Here is a 15,962-nt window from a genome sequence, read left to right as displayed (position 1 = left end):
TGACGTATTCAATTGTTTTTGGTCACTTCCTGTTCTACCGGAAATGACTACAACTTTTGATTTTTAAATAGCACCCTCGGTATTTTTTTACTTTATTTGATAGAAAATGACATTCTGTATAGAATGAAATATCATATGTCAAGTTTTGACATTTTCACTTAATAAAAAATCAAAAATTTTAAAATTCAATCTAGAGTGCCATGGCTATGTTAAAAACACTAATTCTTAATCAAGGAGCCTTGGAAAAATAGATTTGATCGTCTAATGTTTTTAGTGTCTTGTCCTGACCAGTTAGAAAATGCACAAATAGTATTTTTAATCATAACTCAATTTTTTCAAATGGAACGGGGGTGGCTCATTAGCGTTTTTCGAAAAAGCATTTTTTTGCGAATAATTTGATACCACACACTCGACTCGGTATTTCGAGTCAAATTTTCGTTACGAACCGCAAGTTATAATTTGAAATAAACCATATGCGAAATGTCAAAAGTTGACATATGATATGTCATTCTATTCAGAGTGTTATTTTCTATTGAATAAAATAAAAAAATACCGAGGGTGCCATTTATAAATGAACAGTTGTGATTATTTCCCGTAAAACATGAAGTGATCGAAAACAATTGAATACGTCAATCAATCCTAATTGATGTCATATACTAACATACCAAATCTCGTTTTTTATCTGAAAAAATAAAAAAGTTATAGGGCTGAGCCCTCGGCTGAGCCACTTTTGAGACGCACCCGGTATACTTCCAAACATGAGCTAAAATCTTTCCGTTTGAGTCGGGAAAGATTTCGACAGATGACATTCAAAAAATGACAGAAAATATAACTTACTTTAATGAATTAAACTGACAGACACAACTGACACTGTCATCTATCTGTTGCGGACCCGTGCCGTGTGAACTCAGCCTTAGGCCTGGCCACTCGCCTATGACTCATACGCCCAGCGATGCCGACGTTCTAAGAACGAATAAGAATTGACTAGACAAATCTGGATTGTCTGTTTCTCTCATATATAAGCAGACGCCGGGACCTAAGAAAGATGGAGGTAAATAACCGATCGACGCGTACAGTTACAATCGCCGCGCTAATTCAAAATAAATTTCTTTTAGATAAATAATTAGATAAATTGTAAATAAGTTATAAATAGTTCTTTAAGTCTTTTAATGGATATTGTTTTTGTTAATTAGTGTTAAATAAATTGTGTTTAAATAAATTGTGACTTTCTATCCACACGGAACCGACGAAAAACGTAACATATCGTTGGTCATCACAGCTTTACGTCCACGAGTGCACCGAAATCGAAAAAACTGACTAGAGAGATATATGTGGTTTCAAACATTATCGGATTATTAGGGTATGATCGAAAAAAAACCGGCATCCAGTTGGCTTGGAAATGACGACGTTTGTGTAAAACATGTCTGTGCCGTAAAATGGTCCTCCTAGTATTTGCTACATTTTTTGTCTCTTGTAAAAAACGCTACAAAGCAACGCATTGCTTTTGAGAAAAAAAATTGAAGAATATTTTTTTTCAAAGCAGTTACAAAATATACAGAGAGTTCCAATATTCCGTGAACATAGAACAACTACGTATTTCTAGATTCAAAATAAGGCGAAATAAGGTATCTGCCGTTAGAGGGAATCGATCAAAAATAAACCCGAAATTAATTTAAAATTTATTAATGTTTTAAAGTTTTTTATGCAGCTTATTGTTAAATATCATTTGTGATACTAACCTAAAATTCCATATTTTTGCCAACTAGATAAATATGCTCCATAGCTTGATGTGACAAAAACATTTTTTGAAAGTCAGCTTCGACAAAAACATTTTTTTCCCCAAAATGTATGCGCGAGTGCGTTTTTTTACAAGAGACATAAAATATAGTAAATACTGGGAGGACCATATTACGAAAAAAAATCGGTAGTTGGAAGGGACGGAAAGTATTTATACTAAAATTTATGTAGGGGTGGGGGTAGTTTTCACACTTTTTGGAGTTTTTCTTGATTTTCGCGAATATCAAATGTTAAAGCAGTTAGCAAAACATAGGCATCCCAAATCTCATTCAAATCGGAATAACGGTTCTTATTGTATCTGCAAAAATGTTTTAATTTTTTTAAAGTCTGATGCCTTTTAACGGACAAACGAAGCACTTTTACATAGAGGTATATTGTGTTCAATGAAATTAATTTGATTCCAAAAATACGTAGTAGTTCTGCCGGGTGGTGCATTGTCGTTGAAAACATAGGAAATCCCATGTAAATTTTGAACTGTCCAAATATTTGCTCCCCTATTAATTTTACAGCAAAGTTGTAAATAGGTTTTTTAAAGGTGTGCGTATGCTGAATATACACATGCCAAATTTCAACAATTTTGAACAAGCCGATTTTAAGTAGGTAATTTAAGAAAAACTGCATCTATTTTTAAATTAAAGGTGTTCAGGTAACAATGCAAAAACAGGTAAATGCCGACGTACCTGAAGTTGTCATCCTATCGTAGATAAACGAAACAAGTTTAGATTGGAAACTGCCCATAAGGACAATGTAAACACTAGTTGGCGCTATTCTAGCAACGGTCGCGACCCAAAACTTTTGAAAATTTCGGAGCGGTTCGGCTTTTTCCGGAATTATATCGCCAAATATTGTTTATTCAAATTTATTATTTTCGTTTAATTTTATAAATAAAAGACAGTGTGTTGCATACAAGAAACTTTATTTTTTATAAGGACGCATGTATGAAATACCTATGAAACATTGGAAACCGACGTTATGCCACGATCCACGATGGTTTTTGCAGTTCACAGTTCACAGCACAGCTTTTTAAGTTTTTAATGCCACTTTTTCACAATTATCACCGGTTGGAGTAAATAAAACTTGAATTAAACTCACAAGATAGCAATTATTACTTTGAAAATGGACGCTATAAACACTTTTCGGAATTTCTTTAATGAGAACGGTTTAGATTTTGAAAGAATATTATGATTTTTGAAGATTCTGACTTTAACAAGAGAAAATTATTTCTGTTTCTTAATAGTAGATTATTTTCTTTTATCTATGTTTCTGTTTTTGTTTGCCGTTGTTCTTAGCGACCGCTATAACAGCACCAGATCGCGTATAACGGTCGCGACCCAAAATAATTTCGCGACCTAAAATTTCTACGAGCTTTCCAATCTAAACTTGTTGCATTTATCTATGCATCCTATAATTTTGTCAATGTCAAATTGTATTTTCTAACCGTTATGCATTTAGCTCATTCAAACCAGTTTAAAATTACAAAAATACATTTCGGGAACACTAAGCATAGGTGTACCATAGATTTAGCAAGAACAGATATCACATTTTGCATTTTAACCCGATCAAACAATCGGAGGTTGACTACGTACTGTAAAAACCAACTGAGATAGAGAAGGCGACATTGCCACATCTCAAATTTGCGCCTATCTGCTTAGTTTGATTTGCAGAAAAGGTGACTTTTAAACATTCACCGGATATCAATAAATCTCAATTTCTTAATTAAATTAATAGTTTATTTTTAAAGAAGCATGCGTAATAATATGTTATTAACCAGAGGATATATGCGTTACTATTAAAGGACATGTTTACTGTTTAATGTGCTGAAACGTCTAGAACTATTGGCAACGTCGCTGCTAGTCTTTCAGAATGAAATGAGCCGTCCGTCCCACCACCCCTCGCGACGGCCCTTGGTCTGTTATAGCGTACTACGTTTAGCTTACGGTGTGTTTGAAGTCGGAATCAAGTCCGAAGTGAACTTTTCAGTGTTTTTCAGTAGTTTTTGCTTTTGTTTAACGTACTTTTGAATGTGCGAATTTTCAATATGGTACGACAGTGTCAAATGTGTGGAAAAATAAGCTCAAATTACCCGAATTTGTCTTTTCACAGGTAGGTATTGTTTCCGCCGCGCCGTAATCGCCGTACATAGGCGTTCCACAAGGGAGCCTCTCACAATTAAAATAATTTCTAATTATATTTGTTGAATTTTGAGCTATTAAAACAAGAACGTAGTAGCCGGTAATTGAATTATAATTCGACTACTACTTAACTGTTGTAGATCATAACAAATTTGAATATAAACGTTGCATTTGAAACTTTATTATAAGCCAGAAAGTGACATTTTTTTCCTTAAAATTGCGTCATATTTTGGTCATTATATACGATATTCTAAAGGAATTTTGCTCAACAAATAAACAAAGGTGTTTACCCGCCCTTTTCTACATTTTATTGCATTATTATATCTGCCCCTTCGGCATCGTTTAAACAATTTTTTACCACCGTACAAATACCTCTTCCTAGAGTTATTTGTACGGTGTGTTTACCTTTTTTTAGAATGGGACGAACTGTAAATAATTCTTAGGCTACTAGTTTTATACATACCTATATACAGAGTGACCCAGGCCTCCAAAAAGCTTTTACCTATTACGTTTTAGGTTTGTAATCTTTATTTCAATTTTTACATAAGATGAGGGCCATTGTACGCACATTTTCAAAATATTTTTATCAACATACAGGGTGATTCTCGGGGTGATTCAAACCGCAATACATATGCTTAATACAGTTCATGAAGATTGGGACATTTAACTAAAATTTGATTGTCTGATGAAGCTACCTTTAAAAGTAATGGATTTGTAAATAAACGTAATATTCATTATTATGCGACAGAAATCCCATACTGTAGCACACAGATTTGATACTTTTAATGATAAATGCCTTCTATTGAGAGACTAAAAGGTAATTGCCTCGTATCAGAGCCATCATAATACAAGAAGAAGACCGAAAGTCTAATCTTGTCTTATATTTTCAAAAAAACAAAATTTTCTCATTAAATGTTGATTTTAGGTGAAGGAAAAGTTATTAATAATACAAGATTAAACAACTATTACATAGTACTTTACAGGAAGCTATCGATTGCGAATGAACTAAATCGTTACTAATTATTAATTTTAAAAAGTTCTTTTTAAGATCAAAAAAGGTAAAACTAAAACCTAAATTATCATTTGAGATTAAACGGGAAGTTCTAAATAATGTTGCCTATTCTAAAAGAAAAAATTTATTTATAAGTTTTATAACATCTCTAATTAAATTTGGACGAAAATAATATTTCTGTTTGCTGTTGGTAATTTTCTCAGGGAAAATACGTAAATAAAATGACTTTTAAGTCAAAAAAAGAAGTCAAAAGGACAAGTTATTCCAAAAAGGACTGTCCTTTTCAAAAACGGACAGGTGGCAACCCTAGGTATTTCTGGAATGGAAATTTAATGGCAAATCTACAACTTTAGTTTGAAAATATGTTCCGGCCACCTATATTTACAAAAATGTCTAAAATGTGCTTTATCATTGCCTCCATATTCTGAAAAAAAAATTGAAAGAAAAGTCACCAACCACAAACCTAATATAGAACTATTTCGGAAGCCTGAGTCACCCTGTAAATATTCAAAAGTAACTGAAAGTTTATATAGAATTAACTGAAAGTTTAAATTGAAAAGCGACGTTGGAGCGATTTTCGAAAACTACCTACTAACGTTTCAACATAAGTATATGTGGGATATTAATTATATTACTATATTAGACCTTATAACAAAACTCATCTGACGAAAATGTGTTAATGTAGTATATTAATACGGAGTAAACATTTTACTAATTACTTACTTTTACTTTACTAATTAAATTCGTTCCAAAAAACGATACCCCACTGGCCATTAGAACAATCCAAATGCGCCTAGTTGCCGGGGTCGGAAATTTTAGACTTCTCTGTCTCTTCTGTCCTTGTTTGACACATTGGAATGTTTGATACACTACCAACGAGTATTTATGAATGAGATGTTCGGTCTATATTTATAATGTCTTTGATAGGTACTATAACGTAGTAGTGCAGACAGCTCAACAAATTACATTTGATAATTATTTAATAATAGGTTGATAACTTAAGGTATGTTGACATTGACTGGTTTTGCATTGTTACTTGTTCAGTTTTAATTTAAAAATAGATGCAGTTTTTCATAAATTACTTAAAATCGGCTTGTCGAAAATTGTTCAAATTTCGCATGTCTATTCAGCATACGCAGACCTTCAAAATTCAAAATTTGCATGGGATTTCCTGTTTCCAATGACAATGCACCACCCGGTATGTCCACGGAGTATTGGTATACCCTGTATATGTGTATACAGGGTGGTCCGAACTGTATTCCGGAAACTTCGGCAGCATATTTTGCAGATAAAAATAAGTAAAAAAGTTCGTATAAATGTATGCCCTAAAATGCTTACTTTCAGAGTTACAGGGTGTAGAAGTTTCATTTTTATTTCGATTTTTTCTAAATAATTTTTGAAGTAACGTTTTTTGATATGAGAAAGTTGATTTTGCTGTAAATATGACACCTACTAGTAGAGGGCGCCACCTACATATGTTTTAACTGTTTTGAAACGTAATAACTTTTTGTCCGTACCTGTATAAAACCACCGAGCGAAAAAATATACATCTCTGTTACTTTTTACGTAAAAAATATCTCTTTGTAAAAATCGCTACGATCAACCGTTTTTAAGATATTTAGAATGGAAATAGACAACGCATGTCATTATTGACGAAAAATAAACACGTTGAGTAGATAGTTATTTCACTGAAATAATAAATTTGGGAAATTTTTATTTTTTTTTTAAATTAATCATAAATCTTTTTGCAAAAAATGATGATAAAACAGTTTCTGTTGAACTTTTGGCACAAAAACATTTCAAATTTATGATTTCAGTCTAATAACTATTTAGTTAACATGTCTAATATATGTCAATGATGACAGGTATTGATAATTTCGATTCCAAATATCTCGAAAACCATTTCTCGTAGCGATTTTTACCAAGAGACCTTTTTCACGTAAAAAAATGTATATTTTTTTACTCAGTAGTTTTATACAGGTACGGACGAAAAGTTATTACTCTTCAAACCAGTTAAAAAATATGTAGGTGGCGCCCTCTGCCAGTAGGAGTCATATTGACATCAAAATCAAATTTCTCATGTCAAAAAACTCCTAGACACCAATTTTCATCCAAATATTGACGTTACTTCAGAAATTATTTGAAATAAATCGAATTAAAAATGAAACTTCTACACCCTGTATCTCCGAAACTAAGAATTTTAGGACATACATTTATACGAACTTTTTTATTTACTTTTATCTGCAGAATATGCTGCCGAAGTTTCCGGAATACAGTTCGGACCACCCTGTATATTCCCAATTATATCATATCAAACTTCTCTAACACCCTGCATTTTTCAATTCTTCATAACGGTACGATTTTTTAATCCGTTTCAGGATTGCTATTATCACCAATATTCTACACCATATAAACCACCCCCGTACATACTTAAAAAGCATTGTTGGCATTCTTTTCGGTTCTAAACACGACTCTAAGCTTTCTTTTTAGGAATGGTACTTACGTGACCAGAAAAATTCCTCTCATGTATTCCTTCATGTCGTCGGCCAGGTTCACAATACAAATGCTCACTCCTTCGAAATCCGCACTTTTAAAAATGGTCTGAAAAGAAAAATGTATATAGAGAATTTTTCATTTTATTTTTTGAGGTCGTTTACAATAGGGGCATTAAAATTTTTATAGACCTGTCGGGGAACTGGAACGATGAGGATTTTAAAAATTCATATCATTTTTGTAAGAGATATTAGCGAAAGCGCTGTTATGACAGAATGAGAATGATATTTTTAGCACAAAACAGATAATTTTGCTTCATTTCTATTTAAAAAGAACGTGGAAACAATGGTAGTGCACATTCGGGAAGTATTATTTAAATATACGGGATAAATAAAACATATATGTTTTCTGTTTAAAAAAAAACATAGACATACATAATATTGCATGAAAAAAAAAAATATATATATATATATATATATATATATATATATATATATATATATATATATATATATATATAAAATGTCTCTGCTAAAAATCGCCACAAGCTATATATATATAGCATATACATATATATATATAAAATGTCTCTTTCTAAAAATCGCCACAAGCTACTATACAGCATATACAGGGTGAGTCTTAAATAGGTGCAAATATTTTAATGGGTAGTATATTTCGACCCCCAGAAACACGATTATGAGTTTTTTCTTGCGTTAAAAAAAATTGGAAAATTTGGAACTTTTTGAACATTTTTTTTATTTTTACATAAAAACGGTAATTTGTTGATAATATGGCAACATAGGTAGTAGATTAAATTTAGAAGAAAGAAAATCCAGAAAAGATCCAGTGGTTCTCAAAATTTTAGCAAAAAATCATTTTTATTTGAATATCTAAAATAACCGAGATATGTTACAGATTTATTTGAAAAACGGTAAAGAGAAAATATGTTTATTTTACGAGATCTACCAGCCCTGAAAATATTTGCACTGATTTAAGGCTCACCCTGTATATACGAAATATACAGGGTGAGTCTTAAAAATAAGTGCAAATATTTTTAGGGGTAGTATATTTCGACCCTACAAACGCGATTATGAGTTTTTTTGGAGATTTTTTTAGTTTCTTGTTAAAAAAATAATTTGTTGATAATATGGCAACATAGGTATTAGATTACATTTACAAGAAAAATCCAGAAAAGATCCAAATTTTCATTTTCATTCATTTAGGTTCTCAGAAAATAAGTTTATTTTATTGAGATCTACCAGCCTCGATAATATTTGCACTTATTTAAGACTCACCCTGTATGTATAATATGAAAAACAAAATGTTATTCTGGCGAAAGTTTGAAACCGAGGGGTGTCTCACTTGGGTAAAAAATGTACATGTACTGCCAAAATATCGTTTTACTGCCAAGCGACTGCCAATGACTGCGAAGAAGACTGCCTATGACTGCCATGTAATTATTATAGGCGACTGCCGTAAGACTGCCAATGACTGCCAGCGACTGCCAAGAAAATGTACAGGTAATTCCAATAGTGAGACGCCCCTCATTTGAAGCACTCTATGGAAGGACTCAACAAAGTACGAACTTAAAAACAACTTTATTATCATAGTTCTTCTTTCCTCGATAGATTGTTTTTATTTTCATTTCAATAGATTTATTTTCATTGAAGTTATTCGCATTTGAAAAAAGTAACAATTTACAGCAATTTTAGCATTAAAAGCATGTCTTTGCTTTTGGTCATATCAACATGCCTATGAAATAGTGGTTATTGTTTTTGTAATGTCACTGTCATTGAAAAGGCATATTATTATTGTTTGTTGGTAGTTACTCTACTAGAGATGGTTTTAAGTCAATAAAAGCAACAATAGCGATAAAGCTTAAAAACCATCTAGACTAGAGTAGCTGATAACAATCAATAATAATGTGACTTTTCAATAACCACCGAGAAAAGATGCAACTTGATAATAAAGTATTTTTTAGATTCAATAAATTATACATAAATTCGTCAATAAACATTAGTTCTAAGTTGTAAATAGTATTAAATCGTTTTTAGTGTTGTTCTATAGTGTTAATAAGCTTTGTTAGATGAATTAGCTTTTTGATTATCCACACGGAATCCAGCAAAAAACGTAACAGAACATTTAATTATAAAATGCATGTAATTTTAATGTTACCGTTTTTCGTGCCGGTCAGTGTCAATCACCGAACTAACAAAAGCTTTTGATTCTGTAAACAGAGATACACTTTGGGCAATTATGCAAAAGTTCGGAATACTCAACAAATTTCTTCCAGTGTTTAAAAGCCTCCATAACAACAAGTCTAGAGTGTCACATCATGGATCCCTTCCTAACAAATAGAGAAATTAGGCAGGGATGTGTCTTATCGTCTCTCCTATTCAACATATTCATAGCAGCGTTCTCTATTATAGTGGATAGTAAAGGGCAGGAAAGAGGAATAGGCATTAAATACATATAGGACGGCGCGGCGCGCGGCGGTCTGTTCAACATAAAATCACTCAGGGCAAACACATATAAAATTCATCACAGAACTTCAATACGCTGCGCTCTAGTTGCAAAAACGTTACAGCAAGTACAAGAAATGCTGAACACGTATACCTGGGCACGTATACCTTTGGGTTTTAAGCTGAACATCGATAAACTAAAATGATGTGCACTCCTCTGGAAAATCATAACAATGCTATAAAAATCGTAGAAGAACTATTGAAATATGAATTAGCAGAATTAGCAGCGCTTCAAGAGTATTCTGAAAATTAAAAGACCGGGTTTTTTACAATCATGCCTTGCGTACAGAAACAAAACTTGCAGTGTACCCAGCAAGTTATACGAAAGCGCAACCTGGGTGACGTATCGTCGATACATGAACGTATTAAACAAGTTGCAACACAGTAGACAGCTGTTAAGAATCAAATAGTACCACCATGTTTCAAACGTAGCGGTCCTTGAAAAAGCTAGCTGTGAGAGCCCTGAAGTCAGGGTTACTAAATCCCGCTTAAGATGGGCTGATCACGTATGCAGGATGCAAGAAAACCGCCTTGTAGACGGTAAGAGGACACCGGGTGGACAACTCAAAAAGTACAAGGATATTTTCCATGAAAACTTAAAGAGGATAAGCATGCAAAATCAGTGGGAGGAAGCAGCGCACAATATAACGCAAAGGAGAAAAATTATAAACTCAATTAACAACGACAACCAAAAAGTAAAGAGACAACAAAGTAATGAGATTTTTGAATGTCTGGAGTGTGGAAGAGAGATAACATCGCGTATCGGGCTTTTCGGTCAGAGAAAAACTCATGAAAGGAAACGCCTTACGTAACCATCTTCTGATACGTGTAAATACTTGTCACCGAGTACTTGTCAACCGTTGCAAAACCAGGCAAACCAGACCGGTAAACTACGGTAAAGAGCGGTTCCTGAAAAACATCGGTTTGATATGGAACGGTTTGGTAAAAAATTGGAAATGTCAAATGTTGACGTTTTCTAAATTTCAATACCTCTATTATAAAAGTTATCTTTTATGCATTTTTAATGCACTTATTCTCTACTTTCACGATTGCTTCTTCTTTTTCAATGAAGTTTAATATTGAAAAGTACTTTATTAATAAACTCGTTAAACAGCTCAAGTGAAGATTTGCAGGTCCAATATTAAGACAGATCAATAATAAATAAACAAATCAATATTTATATTTTTATAGCTTACAAAACATTCACAATTACTTGTGTTTTTTTTTGTTGTCTTTAAATGTTCCTGACTATATAAGAGACAATGGCTGCATGATAAGTTTAAATGGTCGTAAAAAGTAATTCTATTTAGGTAATGATATTTATTTACCTTTACTGCCTACCTCCAGTGCTTTTGGATGTAAATACACAATATTATTACAAATTTTAGAAATTAAATGAGAATTTCACTCGAACTTCCAATATTTGCTTGATTTCTGTCACATAAATTACAATGATTAACAAACAAAACCAGAAAAACCAGCGCTGGTTAGTTTGGTATCAGTTATAACCGAATTTTTCAGGAACCGTGTTCGGTAATAAGAAAACTTTCAGGAAACCGATAGAAACGGAACATAAAACCATAACCAAGGTAAGCATCGGAATACACCCTAAGTAAGTTTTTCAGGGTTGTTATCAAGGACACTAAACCAATATTACCACTTAATAGTTAAGATTTTTATCTTAGATTCCTATGAAATTTAGGTATTTCATTAAATAAAACACACACCGAGAAATCCGGTATAGCGTTCTTCTTAATTTTCTTGTCTCAAAATAACTATACTATAATTAGATATCAAATTATTACAATTTTCCACAAATCAAAAGAAAGAAAACACCTTTTGTCAGAGGGTTTATTATTTGAGTAACGTCGAGAAGGACCAGAATTTGAGTATAAAGCAAGTGCGATATTATTTCCTGCTATAGCGGAAACAGCTCAACTTCCGAACTTCAAACAACCGAGCAGTGGGTTCTTGTGTATTCGCTGCGCGTCAAAAATAAAAAGGCCAAAAGGCTTTATTTACTGTTTATTGATGCGTGCTCTAGTACTTTTAGTAAAAGAATAACAATGTAGGTTATCAAATATTTTTGTTTGGTTTCCAATATTATGGAGAATAGTTTTAACACAGGTTAGGTCTACTACATGTATGCAGATAAAAATCTTGTCCCTAATTCGTGGTACAAAAATAGTTTTTTATGACGATGAGCAAACGAGTAAAATTTACTGTGCGCAAAAATAAACTCGCGTTTAAAAAGTGTAATAACTGGGCCGGTCAGGCGATGTGCACAATTTTAGAGGCCATAAGTGGGCGTGCTATGTGCGCAAACTAGTAACCTAACTAGTGCGCGTCTCCGAAAATTGAAACTACGAAAAACAATGCTTTTGACGATAAGTTTATAATCTGTGGTTTTAATTATCAGAAATGAATAATATCAAAAATTACAGTGATTTTTTTAATTTTTTTGCATAAGCAAGCAGAATTCAAGAAAGAACTATATCTTGAGAAGCCATTTTCACTTTAAAAATATGCTAAACTATGTGCCTTACTCAGTTCACTGTACACAAAACTATTCTATAAAACTGCGTGTGTGTGATGTAATAAACAAGGCAATTACATTTCTTTATACAGAGTGAGTCTTAAATAAGTGCACATATTTTCAGGAGTGGTATATTTTGACCCCAGGAATACGTCTATGAAGTTTTTTTCGCAAAAAAAGATGTTGAAAATCATGCATTTTCTTTTAAATTTCACTGTACCTATATTTTTCGAAAACTTTTTAGAACTGCCTGTTCACCGCAAATTTTCCCCCACGGTATAATTTCTTAATCTCTGATATTACCATAGTTACAGCTTTACTCTATGGTTACGGCACTAAAAGGGATGCAAATACAGAAAAAAATCCGGTGCCTCTCAAAATTTTTCCAAAAAAAATCAATTTTTTTAAAATTTTTAAACTTAAATAACTCGGTTATTTTGGACTTATTTAAAAAACGGTAAAGAGAAAATATGTTTCTTTTATCGACATCTACCAGTCCTGAAAATATTTGCACTTATTTAAGACTCACCCTGTATATTAATTAGTTATTCAGCGTTAGTTAGTTCTGGGAGTTCACTGATAGATGGCTACGAGAATCGCAAGAACGGTAAACTTATTAGGTTAATAATTCTTATTGGTTTACCATTCTTGCTCTACAGAACTAACTCACGCTAAATAACTAGTTAATATACTGGGTGCGTCTCAAACGTGACTCACCCCTGTAACTTTTTTATTTTTTCAGGTGAAAAAATGAGATTTGGTATGTTAGTATATGACATAAATTAGGATTGATTGACGTATTCAATTGTTTTTGGTCACTTCCTGTTTCATCGCAAATGACTACAACTTTTGATTTTTAAATGGCACCCTCAGTATATTTTTACTGTATTCGATAGAAAATTACACTCTGAATAGAATGACATATCCTATGTCACCTTTTGACATTTTCTCTTCGAGAAACGAGATCGTATTTTTAATTTTAATCTAGAGTGTGATCACCATGGCTGTAGTAGAATTAGAATAAGTGGGAGGGGGGTTAATCTCTGCGACCTTAGAGATCTATTGTGTCCCCCTTTCTTGAGTTATAACTCATCATACCCAGGACTTCCTACGGAGACCCGTGTCCCTCACAGTCGAGGAGCTACGACCCAGGCCGGGTAGACGACACGGTAGCTTATGTCGCCTGTTGGGTTTAGAGTTAGGAGGTAGGCTCCCGACCCTTGGAGGAGGAGGTAGCTTGTATGCCACTTGCGGAGGATGGTCTCACGCAAGTGTCAGCCACCTCTCCTGTAGTTCTCTTTGGGTTTGGCCCCTTTCATTGTTATTGTTCCCAGTGTCGCTAGGGGGTTTCCCACAGCTTCACCGGTGATGTTTTATTACTATTATTACCAGATCTCATAGTGTTCCTATGAGTCGCTAGGAGAGAGATCGGTCCACTTCTACAGAGTCCCGCATGTAGAAGTAAGGGGTAAATACAATGGGGTGCCCCCGGTGCCCCAAGGTTGAGGCTGTCCGTAGCCCCGCCCGGTATCGTTATATGTCTTGGGGCAATTCCCTGGCCACGACACTACAGTCAGGGACAAGACGATGAGTGAGATGCTTCTTAGACCAAGCCAAGTGCTAGGGGGATTCCCCCCAGCACCTGACCAGGAGCTTCCCCACCAACGACAAGGTCTTGCATCTCCTAGGGAAGATGGCTGTAGTAAAAACACTAATTTTTAATCAAGGAGCCTTGCAAAAATAAATTTGATCGTCTAATGTTTTTCGTGTCTTGTCGTTGTCCGGCCTGGATGCCCAAATCGTATTTTTAATCATATCTCATTTTTTTTTCAAATGGAACATGGGTGGCTCATTAGCATATTTGAAGGGTACAGGGAAAAATACGGGCTAAGTAAATTTTTAGCGAAATTGAGATATTGATGTCATCTGATAGAAAATATGTTAATCGAATACAGTAAAAAAATACCGAGGGTGTCATTTAAAAATCTAAAGTTGTATTCATTTCCAACAGTGATGAAGAGTGAAACAGGATGTGACCAAAAACAATTGAGTACGTCATTGAAAGCCTAATTTATGTCATATATACTAACATACCAAATCTCGTTTTTTTATCTGAAAAAATAAAAAAGTTATAGGGGGTGAGGCACTTTTGAGACGCACCCAGTATAAACAAGGCTATTACATTACCTAAAATCTACTTGAACAAACCCTTGACGTCAGATTTCCCCCTCCGTAGTTTGCGCATGCATGAGTAACAATAATTCTGTACTCTATGTATATGTCGCACCCACTTAGTGTAATTGTCCGTTTTATGAAATGGGTATCCACTTCGCGAACTGGTTTAGGTTAGGTTCGCGAACTGGTTGGTTTCAGTTCGCAAAGTGGATATCCATTTTATGAAACGGACAATTAGATTAAGTGGGTGCGACATATACATATTATACAGAGTGTCTTATAATTAAATGTTCCGGGTTTTTAAGGAAATATATTGATTTTTAAATATCTGCGAGGTTCTCCTCAATTCCTTGGTAATAATTATCTATTAATAGTTCTAGAGACTGCAAGATGCCGCAAAATCAGAAAACACGCTTATCTGTTTTAAGTGAGATCTGTTGGAAACGCCTCTCTTCTGAGACGTCTATTAAAATTGAAATTAATTGAGTTAGGTGTCATCAATGAACGGCATTTGGTAAATATGCAGTGTCTCCAGGAAGCTTCCCGAAAGCCGTTTGAATTAGTTTTGATTAGTTCGTTAGCAGTTACTGCTTCTCAGAAATGTTTAGCCATTTCGCGTATGCTCTAACAACAGTAATTAATGAACGCAGAAACACGTATCATTGTTTGGTTAAATTTTAACAGGCACGAAAACGGGAAATTAAGTGAGAATGAAAGGGGTTAAGTGCGACATTAGTGCGTCGGGCATCTGTAGCTCATAGAATAAAAAACTTAGGAATTTTGAATAAGTGCAAACCTAAAGTGTGTACTAGGATGTATTTCAGGAAAATATTTTAATTTATATCGGGTGGCTCAAAAAAGTGTGAGTTTTTTGGCTTCCTTTCAGATCACTTTGAACGCTTTTCAGATCACTTTTATCCTAAGATATGAGTAAATATATTTCGATAGTTTTAGAGATATTAATAGATAAATAAAAAATATGTATTTTTCAGCCTTCTTAAAAAAAATATTAAAAATACAAGAATTGTTCTGAAATCCAACTATATTAGGGATTTACTTTAGATGGTCTGTACTTACTTTGCTATAAATATAGTAGTCGTAAATCATACAGGATGTTCAAAATTCTATGCCAAACTTTCAAAAATATAAAATAATTTTTCCATGTTTTTTTTTGAAATGGAACGCTCTGTGCATTATTTTTTCAGTAGATGGAGAATTATAAAATGAACATTTTTTGTATGTAGAGTATTTCAAATTTTTTAACGGTTTCGCAGATATTCACGGTTTTATATCTC

General features: G+C 33.5%; 1 protein-coding gene across 1 annotated transcript in view; it reads right to left on the bottom strand.

Moving 5' to 3' along the window:
* LOC115881346 (neuropeptide Y receptor type 5-like) overlaps positions 1–15,962 on the bottom strand; it is a 202,563-nt gene that overhangs the window by 49,918 nt on the left and 136,683 nt on the right. Inside the window, exon 4 of the mRNA XM_030898791.1 lies at positions 7,445–7,542. Coding sequence (XP_030754651.1) covers positions 7,445–7,542 — 98 coding nt within the window. The remainder of the gene's footprint in view (positions 1–7,444; positions 7,543–15,962) is intronic.

Source organism: Sitophilus oryzae, unplaced genomic scaffold, assembly GCF_002938485.1.
Source record: "Sitophilus oryzae breed Bouriz unplaced genomic scaffold, Soryzae_2.0 scaffold_1716_pilon_pilon, whole genome shotgun sequence".
Taxonomy (NCBI): domain Eukaryota; kingdom Metazoa; phylum Arthropoda; class Insecta; order Coleoptera; family Curculionidae; genus Sitophilus; species Sitophilus oryzae.
The sequence above is the reverse complement of the archived record's forward strand: the minus strand, read 5'-3'. Positions and strand labels throughout refer to the sequence as shown.